This window comes from Theropithecus gelada, chromosome 1, assembly GCF_003255815.1.
Source record: "Theropithecus gelada isolate Dixy chromosome 1, Tgel_1.0, whole genome shotgun sequence".
Lineage (NCBI taxonomy): Eukaryota > Metazoa > Chordata > Mammalia > Primates > Cercopithecidae > Theropithecus > Theropithecus gelada.
The window spans coordinates 30,669,625-30,685,440 of record NC_037668.1 but is presented as its reverse complement, the minus strand read 5'-3'; the positions used below and the strand labels follow the sequence as shown (position 1 = coordinate 30,685,440).

The window sequence follows — 15,816 nt, the reverse complement described above, 5'->3', positions numbered from 1 at the left end:
GGCATGAAGGAGATGATCCTAGGGAGTCTCTTAACTTAGTCCAGAAATCCTCCTTCCATTGCTTGCTTTGTCTCCTTTTTCCCTTGAAGTTTATTTGTTAAAGACAGACTAACCAACCTGCCTGGTTGTCTGTGCTGGAGTGTTTCCCAGGCCGTTGTGTAGCACCATTGCCTCCGTGCGGGGTCATTGAACACGCTCTCCTGTCTTCAGGTTCTGTTGCCTCCGTGTGGGGTCATTGAACACGCTCCTCTGTCTGCAGGTTCCGTTGCCTCCGTGTGGGGTCATTGAACACGCTCCCCTGTCTGCAGGTTCTGGAGCTTTGGTCACATTCACTTTTTTGGTAAGATTACTTTATAGGCACAGGCAAAATCCTGAAGGTATGATTTTAAAAATTGTTACCATTGCAAAAAATAGCACCTCAAACAAGAACAGTTGTGTTATTTTTACCCATCTGCCTTCTGCTCAATTCTTGGCCCTTATTAGCAAGGTCATGTCTAACAACCATGCAAAGCAGCATCCTCCCTGCCCTCCCTGGCACACTTCACCCGTTTGGTGCTGTGTGTGCTCCACGTGGTTACCTGTTAGTCATCTGTCTCCCTCAGACTAGCAGCCAGCCTGGTTCATGCTGCTCAGCACTGTGCCGAGGCGCCACGGTGCCTGTCGTGTTGAAGGGAGGGTCTGCACATGTGCTGCTCTGCAGCTGTGTTAGTGGTCGTGTCCTTTTATCAGTTGCGGTGGTGCCCTGCTCCCCTTATTCTTCACAGTATTGTTCGGAGCAGTGCATAAAGGGAGCAGGGCCTGAGGACTTTCCGTTGCCCTTTGAATTGCCACAGTCTTAATTTTGGAGATTGACCTGGACTTGGGAATGAAAGAAAAATGGAAAAGTGAGTGAAATTGGTTTAAATTCCTCATGCAGACTCCTCTCTCTCAAAATACTGCTTCATCTTGGAGGTGAGCTGTGATCCTTGTGTGGCTGGTCAAATTAGCAAATTTCCTGCCCCTGTGTAAGACACTGGGGCCTCACTGGGGCCAGTTTGGACTTCGGAAGTTTAATCACTGTAAGGCTGACAGAGCACTTTCAGATTGGTTGTCTGATTTAATCTTCATTTTAGCCCTGTCATGTAGATAACACCATTCCTATTTTGAATTAAGCAGATCAGAGTAAAAAACAATTTAAAGCATTATTCTTTGTATGCCGCAGAACCAGAAATTGAAATTATTTTTCAATATCTGTACCCTATTTTGTCATTGGCAAACTTGCAGCCTGAATGTCGTTATTGCTGACTTTGTAATTTGGGGTCCTGCGGGCACCGCTGAAGTGCCGCTCCTAGACTCTCAGGGGCCTGGGTGAGAGGCCTGGGGTGCTGCATTGCCATGAAAGTAGAGGCATTACACGGAGCACATTACAATGCAAATGTGAAATATTCTGACTTTAAAAATCATGCTAACTAACACTTGACTCACAAAGATGTTGTTCTAAAGTAGGGGCAGATCCCTTCACCTACTTGCTTTTAAGTTATTTAAATCTCTCTGAAAAGGATTTCCAAAACTGAAATTCTAAATAAAAGCCAATGGCAGATATGGGTCATCGGGAAGGATAGACATGAGACCTCAGCAGACCCTGTCTTAGTGGATTAGACGGGCAAGTTCTTGGAGTCAGCACAGCCAGAGCTTAGCCGTGACATTGGCACTGGAGGAGAGGAGCCCAAGCCAGGTAAACCTGATGGTGGGTGTTCTAGGAGGTTTGGGGGGACTAAGGATAGTGAAGAGAAAAGCAAAAGCAATAAAATGTAAGTACGACTTTTAAAATTTACATTTATTTTTTAATTTTCAAAGGAAGCTGCGTCAACATTAGGAAGTTTAGTAGAAAAACGTGACTAATAATTATAATAAAAATGCTGTTAGTCTTTTTAACTGTCTTTCTTTAAAGTAAGTATATTTTTCTTTTCTTGTTTTTTTTTTTTTTTTAGGCAAGGTCTCACTCCATTTGCCCAGACTGGAGCATAGTGGCGCAGTCACGGCTTGCTTGTAGCCTCAGTTTCCCGGACTTAAGTGGGTTCTCCCACTTTAGCCTCCCAAGTAGCTGGGACTATAGGCGTGTGCCACTACGCCAGCTAATTTTTTGCATTTTTAGTAGAGGCCAGGTTTTCGCCATGTTGTTGCCTACCCTGGTCTTGAACTCCTGGGCTCAAGCTATCTGCCAGCCTCAGCCTCCCAAAGTGCTGGGACTATAGGCATGAGCCACCGCGCCCAGACCTATTTTAATTCTAATAAAGCAGCTAAAATTATTACCTGCGACTGGGTGCGGGTAATAATTGAGGTCAGGAGTTCAAGACCAGCCTGGCCAACATGGCGAAACCCTGTCTCTACTAAAAATACAAAAATTAGGCAGGTGTGGTGGTGCATGCCTGTAATCCCAGCTACTTGGGAAGCTGAGGTAGGAGAATTGCTTGAACCCAGGAGGCAGAGGTTGCAGTGAGCTGAGATCGCGCCATTTCACTCCAGCCTGGGCCACAGAGCTAGACTCAGTCTCAAATAAAATAACTATATGCAAATTTATATTGTTTTTCACTTAGTATATAGTAAGCGTTTTCCCAAATTATTACTCTCTCCATTATTCTTAGCGATATGTTACAGTTCTTCCAGTAACTATTTAGAGACAAGATCTTGCTGTGTTGCCCAGATTGGAGTACAGTGGTGCTATCATAGCTCACTGCAGCCTTGAACTCCTGGGCTCAAGTGATCTTCCCACCTCAGCCTCCCAATTAGGTAGGACTACAGGCACGTTCCACCATACCCAGCTAATTGCATCAAGTAACTTTTTGTTTGAGATGAAGTCTCATTCTGTCACCCAGGCTGGAGTGCAGTAGCATGATCTCCACTCACTGCAGCCTCCGCCTCCCGGGTTCAAGTCATTCTCCCACCTCAGCCTCCCGAGTAGCTGGGATTACAGGCACACGTCACCACACCTGGCTACTTTTTGTATTTTTTAGTAGAAATGGGGTTTTGCCACGTTGGCCAGGCTGGTCTCGAACTCCTAACCTCAGGTGATCCACCTGCCTGAGCCTCTCAAAGTGCTGGGATTACAGGTATGAGCCGTTGCACCTGGCTGCATCAAGTAACTTTAAAAAGTTAACTTTAGGCTGGGTGTGGTAGCTCAAGCATTAGATTAGAGTCTAGCACTTTGGGTGGCCTAGGCAGGAGGATGCCTTGAAGCCAAGAGTTTGAGACCAGCCCAGGCAACATAGCAAGGCCTTGTCTCTACCAAAAATTTCAAAAATAGCTGGGTGTAATGGGTGGTGTCTGCTTCTAGTCCTGGCTACTCTGGAGGCTAAGGTAGAAGGATGGCTTGAACTTCAGTGAGCTATGATTGTGCCACTCACTCCAGCCTGGGCAACAGTGTGAGACCCTCACAGGCATTTTTTTAAAGATGTAACTTTAACTTATTTTATTTAAACTGAAGAGTATAAAAAATTTTTTTTTTAATCTTTCTTGATTCTAAGACCCCAGATTAATCTCTGTTAACTTTGTGTGTTGGTGTGTAGGGGGTTAGTAAGCAAACTGTATTTGAAGAATAATGAGAAGAATAAAAGCTGCTCACCTGTTTCTCTGTCTCCAAAAACACCACCATTAACATCTGATGTGTCTAGAAAAAAGATAGCGGGCCGGGTGTGGTAGCTCACACCTGTAATCCCAGCACTTTGGGAGGCCAAGGCGGGTGTATCACCTGAGGTCAGGAGTTCGAGACCAGCCTGGCCAACATGATGAAACCCTGTCTCTACTAAAAATACAAAAAATTAGCCAGGCGTGGTGGCGCATGCCTGTAATCCCAGCTACTCGGGAGGCTGAGGCAGGAGATGAATCGCTTGAACTCAGGAGGCGGAGGTTACAGTGAGCCAGCACTGCGCCACCGCACTGTAGCCTGAGCAACAAGAATGAAATTCCATCTCAGAAAAAAAAAAAAAAGGTTGGCTTGCTCTGGCATTGGTGTTTGTCCTTTTTGTTCACACAAAAGCATCATGCTTTGTATTCTTGTTCCATTTTTGTTTCGTTCACTGTCTTCATGGTAAAGATGAACTAAGAGCCACTGGGAAGGCTGTTAGTTTATGTGAATCAGAAGGTTGTTTGCTTCCCTTAAGTTCTCTCTTCCTGGCACCTGGTGCTCTGGCAGCCCATGGGGAATGTGGTGGCCACGCTTTCTCATCTCTCCTGCCTTATCCCATCAGGCATTCACTGTGCGTGAACTGCTGCACAGGGTGTCCGTGGGGCGTGTCCACATTATAAAAAGATGGTACTGATCATTGAGTTTATCTCCAAAAATTTTTTTTTTAATTTGATTTTAGAAAATACATTTTTAGGCTGGGCATGGTGACTCATACCTATAACCCCAGCATTTGGGAGGCCGAGGCGGGCAGATCGCCTGAGGTCAGGAGTTCCTTACCAGCCTGGCCAACGTGGTGAAACCCCGGCTCTACTAAAAATACAAAAATTAGGCGAGCGTGGTAGCATGCACCCGTAATTCCAGCTACTAGGGAGGCTGAGGCAAAATAATCACTTGAACCTGGGAGGCAGAGGTTGCAGTGGGCCGAGATTGCGTCACTGCTGCACTCCAGCCTGGGTGATAAGAGCGAAACTCCGTCTCAAAAAAGAAAAGAAAATATATATCTTTATCCTGGAGACTAGAGAATGTAATTTAAAAGAAAAATTGAAATGCCTGACAATAGATTTCTCTTATCACTTCTGTATGTGGATTGAAGAGGATCTTACCAGGAAATTTATTTTTATTGCTAACAAAAATAGGAGAGAGTGTGTGTGTGTGCGCGCGTGCGTGTGTGTGTACAGTGTTTTGCCATATTGCCCAAGCTGGTCGCAAACTGCTGGGTTCAAGCAGTCCTCCCGACTTGACCCGCTAAAGTCTTGGGATTACAGGTCACCATGCCCAGCCAGGAATACACTTTTTTTAAAAAATTGACAAACATAGGTTTTGAGTCTCTTAATTGAAACTCAAATGTCGGCACAGGAGAGAGTATAATAATTTCTGCTATTAACTGTGAAAAAGAAGTCCATCTGGTTGTGTTCTCTTTTCATGGGACTAAAGATTAAAGTTAGCAGGTTTTGGTGTTACTACTGAAATTTTGTGAGGTCACAAAGTTATATTGAGTTCATTTTAAAGATACTTAGATTTTTGGTAAATTTGTTTCTCTAGTCTCAAGGCATATAGCTGGGTGATGGTTGTGTACATATTCTTGTATAATACGTGAAAAGAACATCTAATTAAAAGCAGTATATAAGATTTCAGGAGTTATCCCACCTAATGATGGAATTTGGACCTTTAAACCCCCACCCACCACCCTCCAGCCACAAGGAACATCTCTTTTTTTTTTGCGACAGAGTTTCGTTGTTGTTGCCCAGGCTGGAGTGCAATGGCGAGATCTCGGCTCACTGCAACCTCCACCTCCCAGGTTCAAGCGATTCTCCTGCCTCAGCATCTCGAGTAGCTGGGATTACAGGAATGCACCACCACACCCGGCTAATTTTTGTATTTTTAGTAGAGATGGGGTTTCGCCACGTTAACCATGCTGGTCTCAAACTCCTGACCTCAGATGATCCACCCTCCGCAGCCTCCCAAAGTGCTGGGATTACAGGCGTGAGCCACCGCCCCCAGCCGGAACATCATTTTTGAGGCATCTCAGAACATGCTTTTCTGTTTCCCCAGATCCCAGGAGTTTGTTGTTTTTAGTCCCATATATAAAAATTAGCTTTACTTTTTAGTGTTTAAATTAGGATCAGAAACTATGTGTTAACTAGAGCAGTTTAATTCAGGGTACTTCATAACATTAACTTGTTTTCTTCATGTTGATTTTGGAAGGAATTCTGTAAAATTGTGTACATAATATAACATGATCATGTGTGAAATACAAGTGAGTAGTGTCAGGGCATGCAGAAAGAATGCAAGGCAGAAGGCATCCAAACAGAATCCATTTGAGACACTACTCATATTGTCCTGGCACTCTTACTGTTCCACACATTAACATTCATAAGTTGTAGTCCTTAGAATTTATATGTGAAAACCAGGGAGAGAATTAACCAGTCTTATCCCTTAAGAATAAACTGCCCTTGAGGTGTGACCTTGTCCATACCTAATTCCAGTGATGCTCCATGTGTGCAGGGAAGACTAAGGTATTTTCCCTTAGTGAAGTTTTCCTCGTGATTAAAACATCAGTTTAAAATAATGCCTTTAGAAACACCTGTTTGGTCAGAAATCTTTCTGACACTGTGTTGCTGTGCACCCTGCCTCCCCAGAGAGCGGTGGCAGCAGGACGCCTGGTCTGCATGCTCATGTCATGGCGCTTGCCTTGCAGGGCTTTCTTGTTCGTGGATTGTAGACATCAAGTATCTATACTGTAGGTCATTCGAATTCCTTTACGCACACTAGGAAAGTTTAAACTGGAAACTGTGACGGCTGAACTTCTTAGGTCATCGGATAATTTCCCACAGGTGGGTTTTAATCTCAAGAAAATAACTGCTGTCAATTAAATTTTGATGTATATTAACCTTTTGACTTTTACACAAAAGTTATAATGTTAAAATTGATCCTCTGTGTAATTTATGTAGGAAATTGAAGTGCTTGCATAAGCAGTACTTGCATATGAGAGCTAATTGTAAGGGATTAAAGACATTAGCAACTGTATCCTCAGCTTTGTTATACTTCAGTCATACTTAACGATTAACAGCCAAGATCTTGGTCAGAAACACAGCCTCCATTTATGACATTCTCTTGGGAAAATAAGTCTGTTGTTTAACAAGGTGAGTTAGTTTTTACTCTGATTTCAGGAATATTGTCTAACATGACTAGGGCAAACAGGCAGGGTGGCTTGCACTGAGCCTGATTTAGCCTGTACCTGTAAGGATTAAGGTGTTGTTTCTGAGCCTCCTGGGACCCCACGGCTCACCTGGGTGGGAGAGTGGGTTGTCCCTGAGCCAAAAAGCTGCTGGACGCCACCCTGTGTGCTCTTAGGTTTACCATGTGAGCATCCTGACAGCTTTTGAGCAGTAGCGGTTCATGATTACTGAGATGAGGTGGCTTTGCGATTCTTGGTTGCCAGGTTGCCACTGACCCCCATTCCATGAAGTAACTTCCTCTAGGTCTTCATGTGATAGCTATCCTAAATGTCAGGTTTTATTTTTTTTATTTTGAGATGGAGTCTCGCTCTGTCACCCAGACCGGAATGCAGTGGTGTGATCTTGGCTCACTGCAACCTCTGCCTCCCATGTTCAAACGATTCTTCTACCTCTGCCTCCGAAGTGCACCACCATGCCCAGCTAATTTTCGTATTTTTAGTGGAGACGGGGTTTCACCGTGCTAGCCAGGATGGTCTCGAACTCCTGACCTCATGAACTGCCTGCCTCGGCCTCTCAAAGTGCTGGGATTATAGGCTTGAGCCACCGTGCCCACCTTAAACTTTCAATTTACTTTTCTAACCTGCTTCCTTAAATTATTCAACAGTTTATTGTTTGTGCTTGTCTTTCTGTTTCAGATCTCACATTCTTGGAGGTGGCATCGAAGAGCACTAAGATCAGAAGATGAGTGAGCTTGACCAGTTACGGCAGGAGGCCGAGCAACTTAAGAACCAGATTCGAGTATGTAGTTGTGTGTGCTTGGTTTTATTAATCGTTTGAGTTTTAGGTTAGCTGTTACTTGTTTTAGGAAAAATGATTTACAGGATGACTTGTTCTGTGTTTTATACTGAAATTGAATCTTAGTTGGCCCGGGATGTACTAATTATAGATCTAGATACTTGGCCTAGTACATTGTTTTCGGGATTTTGCTTTCTGTATACAATTTGTTGTTTGAATATACACCAGATGTCTCTATAGAATTTATAAGTGTCTTTTGCATTTTTTATCATAACCTTGAAAATTTGTTTGTTATACTCTGGGCGACTGATCAGACTGTGGTATCTGCCTCCCTCTCCTGAATATTGGGACTATTGACAGCAGAAATCTTGCTTAAAAATAAGAGTATTAACAACAATAAAGAAAAAGTATTTCAGGTATATCTGATGTATTTTTTTCCTAATTTTGAAAGCAGATCTTCCCTAGTGGTGATGATTGGAATCTACAGCTTCTGATAGACTACTAGATAGAGCAGATATATCTAAATCCAAGATAGCGGCTGGGTACAGGGGCTCACGCCTGGAATCCCAGTGGTTTGGGAGCCTTAGGCGGGCAGATCACTTGAGGTCGGGAGTTTGAGACCAGCCAGGGCAACATAGTGAAACCCCATCTCTACAAGAAATATAAACATTAGCTGGGTGTGGTGGTGTGGCCTGTGGTCCCAGCTCCTCGGGAGGACATTAGCTGGGCGTGGCGGTGTGGCCTGTGGTCCCAGCTACTCGGGAGGCCGAGGTCAGAGAACCACTTGAACCCGGGAGGCGGAGGTGCCAGTGAGTCGATGGCGCCACTGCACTCCAGCCTGGGCGACAGAGCAAGACCCTGAAAAATAACAAAAATTGAAGATAAAAACAACCGTGTGTAAATAAACTGCACTGTGAAAAGAATACCTTTCACAGAATTCTGAAACATTAAATTTCAGTCTGTGATTGATACAGGATGTTAAGTTGCAGAGTTCATAAACTGTTTTTTGAGAGAGTTTTGCTCTGTTGTGCCCAGGCTGGAGTGCAGTGGCGCTATCTCTTCTCACTGCAACCTCTGCCTCCTGGGTTCAAACAATTCTCTTGCCTCATAACTTTCTGAAAAGTGAGGAACAGTAGGTCTAAATGGAATTCCTTCTGCTCCTACTTTTGTGAAGCAGTACTTCTAGTAAATATTTTATAGAGAAACAATTAATGCAAGTATATATTTCCTTTCTGAAACCGCTGATGTGAAGAGTAAGAGAAAAAGAGGCAGACTTCTCAGGAAAAACCAGGTCTTCAGTATGTTTTTAGGTTTTGTCCATTTGATGTAAGAGCTTTCTCTTATTCTTTTTATTTATTTATTTATTTATTTTTTGAGACGGAGTTTTGCTCTGTCGCCCAGGCTGGAGTGTGGTGGCACGATCTCAGCTCACTGCAAGCTCCGCCTCCCGGGTTCACGCCATTTTCCTGCCTCAGCCTCCCAAGTAGCTGGGACTACAGGCGCCCGCCACCACGCCTAGCTAATTTTTTGTATTTTTAGTAGAGACAGGGTTTCACCATGTTAGCCAGGATGGTCTTGATCTCCTGACCTCGTGATCCGCTCGTCTCGGCCTCCCAAAGTGCTGGGATTACAGACGTGAGCCACCGCGCCCGGCCGAGCTTTCTCTTATTCTTGTTTGCCCTGTCAAGCTTTAGCTGTTCTTCAGAGTGTCACTGTACGGGAAGCTGACGACATTCAGTACATATCTAAATAATAGTTTATAAGCTGGGCATGGTGGTGCACACCTGCAGTCCGAGCTACTTGGGAGGATCACTTGAGCCCAGGAGGTCCAGGCTGTATAGTGAGCTGTGATCGCACCACTGCACTGCAGCCTGGGTGACAAAGTGAGACGCCTTCTCAAAATACGGTAAAATAAAATAAAATAAAATAAAATAAAATAGAATTTTATTTTTCTGACTCCAGTGCAAGGATGAAGCCTAATATTTCCTTTTAAACGGCCAATTACATGTGTAGAAAGCCCACCAGGATTTGGAGAAAGAAACACCAATATCATTTTAGGCAACTTTGTTCCTGAACTTGAGAAAAAATAATGGAATTCTCTGAGATTTACAGCCAAAGAGAAAACAAAATATCCTCTATTTTAAGAATTTCAAATCTGGCCGGGCGCGGTGGCTCAAGCCTGTAATCCCAGCACTTTGGGAGGCCGAGACGGGCGGATCACGAGGTCAGGAGATCGAGACCATCCTGGCTGACACGGTGAAACCCCGTCTCTACTAAAAAATACAAAAAACTAGCCGGGCGAAGTGGCGGGCGCCTGTGGTCCCAGCTACTCGGGAGGCTGAGGCAGGAGAATGGCGTGAACCCGGGAGGCGGAGCTTGCAGTGAGCCGAGATCCGGCCACCGCACTCCAGCCTGGGCGACAGAGCCAGACTCAGTCTCAAAAAAAAAAAAAAAAAAAAAAAAAGAATTTCAAATCTTAACATTTAAAAGATCTTATATAAGGAAAAGATCTTAATAGGGAAGACTTAGTTTTTTTTAATAGTTTGCTCCGATCAGACTTTTTTAACATGTCCCCTCCCCCAGAATTAATCAAATGTGTTCTGAAATATTTAGTTTGATATAAAATTATTCTCTGAAATACCTATTTAAATAAAATCAAAAGGTGTTCAAATTTTACCTGACTTACTGAAGCTTCTAAGCTTCTGCAGTTCGTTTTAAGTCAGCATGGTTTTTGGCATGTAAAAAAGAAAAGCAAACTGTTATGTTGTTATTTAATAATAATCTAATTGGGTTTTTTTTTTGAGGGCTTCAGAACACACTTAGCTGTTTACCACCTGCTTTTGAGACTGTATTTCTTCTTATAGAAATCAGATTTTTTTTTTTTTTTTTTTTTTTTTGAGAGTCTCGCTCTCTTGCCGAGGCTGGAGTGCAGTGGCGTGATCTCAACTCACTGCAAGCTCCTTCTGGGTTCACACCATTCTCCTGCCTTGGCCTCCTGAGGAGCTGGGACTATAGGCGCCCGCCACCACACCCGGCTAATTTTTTGTACTTTTAGTAGAGATGTGGTTTCACCACATTAGCCAGGATGGGCTCGATCTCCTGACCTTGCGATCCGCCCGCCTCAGCCTCCCAAAGTGCTGGGATTACAGGCGTGAGCCACCGTGCATGGCCTGGAAATCAGAATTTTAAAGTTTATCCTGAAAATGTCTTAAATAGTAGTGTGATTTGGCCTATTTGAAGATACTTCATTTTTCTGACAGCAGTAAGTTGTTCACAAATAGTGGACTTGGATCTATTCATAGCAGATGGAAAGAGCTTGTATGGCACAGGTGCAAGACACCCAAATTTTAACAATTAAGGCCAAAAGGAGCTGTTGCACCTCCTCCCGAGGTTTGGGCCCTGTCACATTGTGAATTCCCCAAGGCCTTCTTGCACAGGGGGCTCCCTCTTGGGCTGGCACGAATGTCACGTGACATTCCCCACATGCTCTTGTTGCCACATAAAAAATGTAAAAAGAGGCCGGGCACGGTGGCTCACGCCTGTAATCCCAGCACTTTGGTAGGTTGAGGCAGGTAGATCACGAGGTCAGGAGATCAAGACCATCCTGGCTAACACAGTGAAACCCCGTCTCTACTAAAAGAAAAATTAGCCAGGCGTGGTGGTGGTGGGCGCCTGTAGTCCCAGCTACTTGGGAGGAGGCTGAGGCAGGGAATGGCGTGAACCCGGGAAGCGGAGCTTGCAGTGAGCCAAGATTGCACCACTGCACACTGCAGTCTGGGAGACAGAGCAAGACTCCGTCTCAAAAAAAAAAAAAGAAAAGTAAAAGGAGATATGGCCGTGCACCGTGGCTCATGCCTTTAATTCCAGTACTTTGGGAGGCCAAGACAAGAGGATTGCATGAGCCCAAAAGTTTGAGACGATCCTGTGTAAGGTAGGAAGACCCTGTCTCTTTAAAAAGAATAAAAAGAAAGGAAACAGAAACAGGTGGAATTAACCCTAACAAGGTTTTTTTGGTTTTTTGTTTGTGTGTTTTGAGACAGGGTCTCTGTCAGTCATCCAAGCTGGAGAGCAGTGGTGCGATTACAGCTCACTGCAGTCTCCCGAGTAGCTGGGACTACAGGAGCATGCTGCCACACCTGGCTGATTTTTTTTATTTTTGTAGAGACAGAGTCCACCATGTTGCCCAGGCTGGTCTTGAACTCCTGGGCTCAAGGGATCTTCCTGCCTCGGCGTCCCAAAGTGCTGGCAGGTGTGAACCACCACGCCTGACCCAACAAATTTTATCTAAGGCAATATATCTAAAATATTATTATTCAATATGTAATTAATACATTTTAATTGAAATATTTGACAGAGTTTTTCTCCCAATTTTTCTGGTTCCATTTCCTGTGCTCAGCAGCCGCATGCAGCTCATGGCCCCCGTAGCGGGACATTCACTAGAAGAGGCGCCTAGCTGCTTTGTCTCTGAAGTGCCAGGAACCAGGAACCACGCTGTGTTAGTTCCTTTGCACAAGACAGGGACAGCAACAGCTGGTGAAGTCGTTTTACCCCAAATGGTAAAGGAAGACTTATTTTTAAAATGTAGAACATTTTTTCCTGATTGCCCAAAGAATACACGCTTGTTGAAGAATGCAGAGCATAGTGAATCAAACAAGAAATTGTAGATGATTCTAAAAGGGGTTGTTTTCTTTATTAGATTCGTTTTTCAGCCAAGAGACCCTTAAAGGATCTTGCATGCTCCTTTTGATTATTATTGAGGAATCACAGGCTCTCAAAGGGATGCTGACTAAAACATGATGTGCCTTAAAATACACAGAGTAGCTGATGGAGTAAGAAAAGCTCCGCAGGATGCACAGGTGTAGATGTGTTCTGGAGTGGCATGCCAGCCAGTGCGAGGGAGCAGGGTCCATTCATGTGAGACGCAGCTGCACTGGATGCCTGGTCCAAAACATTCAGCGACTCCACGCTGAGCAGGGCCCCAGGCTTTCATTTAGGATGAAACCCCAAAGTAAGTGTGTTACTGTGTCATTTGACATAAATCCAAAAAGGATGAGAAATCAACTGATAAATGGCTTGGATATGTTCATCTCTGGTTTAAGTGGACATCATAATATGTATCTGCAGGAGTCCATTAAACTGGAAATTAATCTGAAAGAACTTGAAGATTTTATTCTTTGTTAAGCAGTTACAGAGCTTGTTTCCATTGAAAGACTTCTTCCTACAGTTTTTTTTTTTTTTTTTTTGAGACGGAGTCTCGCACTGTGTCACCCAGGCTGGAGTGCAGTGGTGCGATCTCGGCTCACTGCAAACTCCGCCTCCCAGGTTCACGCCATTCTCCTGCCTCAGCCTCTGAGTAGCTGGGACTACAGGCGCCCGCCACCACGCCCGGCTAGTTTTTTGTATTTTTAGTAGAGATGGGGTTTCACCATGTTAGCCAGGATGGTCTCGATCTCCTGACCTCGTGATCCACCCGCCTCGGCCTCCCAAAGTGCTGGGATTACAGGCTTGAGCCACCGTGCCCGGCCTTCTTCCTACAGTTTTAAAAGTTGAAGGTGTCTGTTCTCCAGAGTGCTGCACTCAGTTACATAAGCTGGTTATTGGCTAAAATAAAGACTGAATTGAAGTTATCTGTATTTTGTTTTTACAGTAGTTTTTCCTTCTGTTTAACAGTAGCATCACCACAGTCTGTTACACTGTACCTTAAGAAACTCATTTTAGTCTTTGAACACTAACCAGGGGGAGGTTGCTTAAATCTCATGTTTTATTTTCTCCGTTTTAAATTTTCTTATGATGTTTTAAAATCAAAGGCTATAACATCAACAAGAATGGTATTCAAAAACAAATATTAAACTCGGTACTTGCCAGGTAACATTCATTGACAAAAAGGCTTTTGCTGCTCTAAGTATTTTTTTTTTTTTTTTTTTTTTTGAGGCGGAGTCTTCACTCTGTCCCCCAGGCTGGAGTGCAGTGGCACCATCTCGGCTCACTGCAAGCTCCGCCTCCCGGGTTCGCGCCATTCTCCTGCCTCAGCCTCCCGAGTAGCTGGGACTACAGGCGCCGCCACCGCGCCCGGCTAATTTTTTGTATTTTAGTAGAGACGGGGTTTCACCTTGTTAGCCAGGATGGTCTCGATCTCCTGACCTCGTGATCCGCCCGCCTCGGCCTCCCAAAGTGCAGGGATTACAGGCGTGAGCCACCGCGCCCGGCCTGCTCTAAGTATTTTTTATCCCCCTTACTCCAAATGTTACTGCTTGCATAGAAATACTCGATTTTTTGTGTGTCTTAATTATAAGCAGAATAACCAATAAGAGCTTAACTAAAGATGAATTTGGAATGTATAAATTTGTATATTTATAATAATCTCAATGTATTTCCTTTTTTTTTTGAAACAGAGTCTGGCTCTGTCACCCGGGCTGGAGTACAATGGTGTGATCTCAGCTCACTGCAACCTCCGCCTCCCGGGTTCAAGTGATTCTCCTGCCTCAGCCTCCCCGAATAGCTACGATTACAGGTGCCAGCCACCATGCCTGGTTAATTTTTGTATTTTTAGTAGGGATGGGGTTTCACCATGTTGGCCAGGCTTGAACTCCTGACCTCAGGTGATCCATCCACCTTGGCCCCCTAAAGTGTTGGGAATACAGGCATAAGCCACTGCGCCTGACCAATATATTTCCATATTATCAGTTTATAAATATTCCCACAAGCTTCCTAAAGTAGAAATCATTTGCAGTGAGCAGTTTGCCCCAAAAACCTGAACCACTGGGAACTCGTCCTCCACCTCCCCCGTGTGGGGCACTTGGATGCACGCCTGTAAGGGCTGCACATGCCATTTGCCATTTTGAAAGTAGGTGGTCAGATGACAGCATATAAACACATTTTTCTTACTAAAAAGTGTCAGCTGGGCGTGGTAGCTCTCGCCTATAATCCCAGCACTTTGGGAGGCCAAGGGGGAAGGATCGTTTGAGCCCAGGAGTTCAAGACCAGCCACAGGCAACATGGCAAGATCCCCATCTCTACAAAAATAAGGCCGGGCGCGGTGGCTCAAGCCTGTAATCCCAGCACTTTGGGAGGCCGAGACGGGTGGATCACGGTCAGGAGATCGAGACCATCCTGGCTAACACGGTGAAACCCCGTCTCTACTAAAAAATACAAAAAACTAGCCGGGCGAGGTAGCGGGTGCCTGTAGTCCCAGCTACTTGGGAGGCTGAGGCAGGAGAATGATGTAAACTTGGGAGGCAGAGCTTGCAGTGAGCTGAGATCCGGCCACTGCACCCCAGCCTGGGCGACAGAGCGAGACTCTGTTTCAAAAATAAAAAAAAAAAAAAAACTAAATAAATAAATAAAAATTAGCCGGCCATAGTGATGCATGCTTGTAGTCCCAGCTATTCAGGAGGCTGAGGTGGGAGGGTCACCTGAGCCCAGGAGGTCGAGGCTGCAGTGAGCTGTGATGGCATTACTGCACTCCAGGCTGGGCAACAAAGCCAGATCCTGTCATAAAAATAAATAAATACATAGTTTAAAAAAAAAAAAAAAAGCCGGGCGGGGTGGCTCACGCCTGTAATGCCAGCACTTTGGGAGGCCAAGGTGAGCAGATCACCTGAGGTCAGGAGTTCTAGACCAGCCTGGCCAACATGGTGAAACCTCATCTCTACTAAAAATACAAAATTAGATGGGTGTGGTGGCACATGCCTGTGGTCCCAGCTACTCAAGAGGCTGAGACAGGAGAATCACTTGAACCTGGGAGGTGGAGGCTGCGGTGAGCTGAGATCGCAACACTACACTCCAGCCTGGGCAAAACAGAGCAAGACTCTGTCTCAAAAAAAAAAAAAGAAATTATTGTGATTTTTAAAAATAGTATACCCACACTCAAATTTTAAACCTTTTTTAGTTAAAGCCATTGTCGTGTTTTCCTTTATGATATCTTCCTGTTATAAACATACGTTCTCTTTTGAGATTTCCAGGTCTGTTTTCTAGTAACGTTGATCCCTTAGTAATGAAGACATTTGAGTGAGCATTGGTGGGTCCCTTCACAGTGCTTACTGCTTCCACAGGCCATGGATAGAGGAGAAACGAGAGCAGCCAGAGAGGCTCATGTACATCTGGTTGTCTGGCTTCAGGTCCCTTGCTCTTTTTCCATAGAATTTATTTATTTTTCTTCGTTTTCCTTTATTTATTTAT

The 15,816-nt window shown here is 44.5% G+C and overlaps 1 protein-coding gene across 5 annotated transcripts in view; it reads left to right on the top strand.

Annotated features, from left to right (window-relative positions):
* The window catches only part of GNB1 (G protein subunit beta 1), a 119,195-nt gene that overhangs the window by 64,196 nt on the left and 39,183 nt on the right, over nucleotides 1-15,816 (top strand). For all 5 annotated transcript variants that reach the window (XM_025397989.1, XM_025397985.1, XM_025397964.1 and 2 more), the window contains one exon: nucleotides 7,539-7,641. In XM_025397989.1, coding sequence (XP_025253774.1) covers nucleotides 7,585-7,641 — 57 coding nt within the window. In that variant the 5' untranslated portion in view covers nucleotides 7,539-7,584. The remainder of the gene's footprint in view (nucleotides 1-7,538; nucleotides 7,642-15,816) is intronic.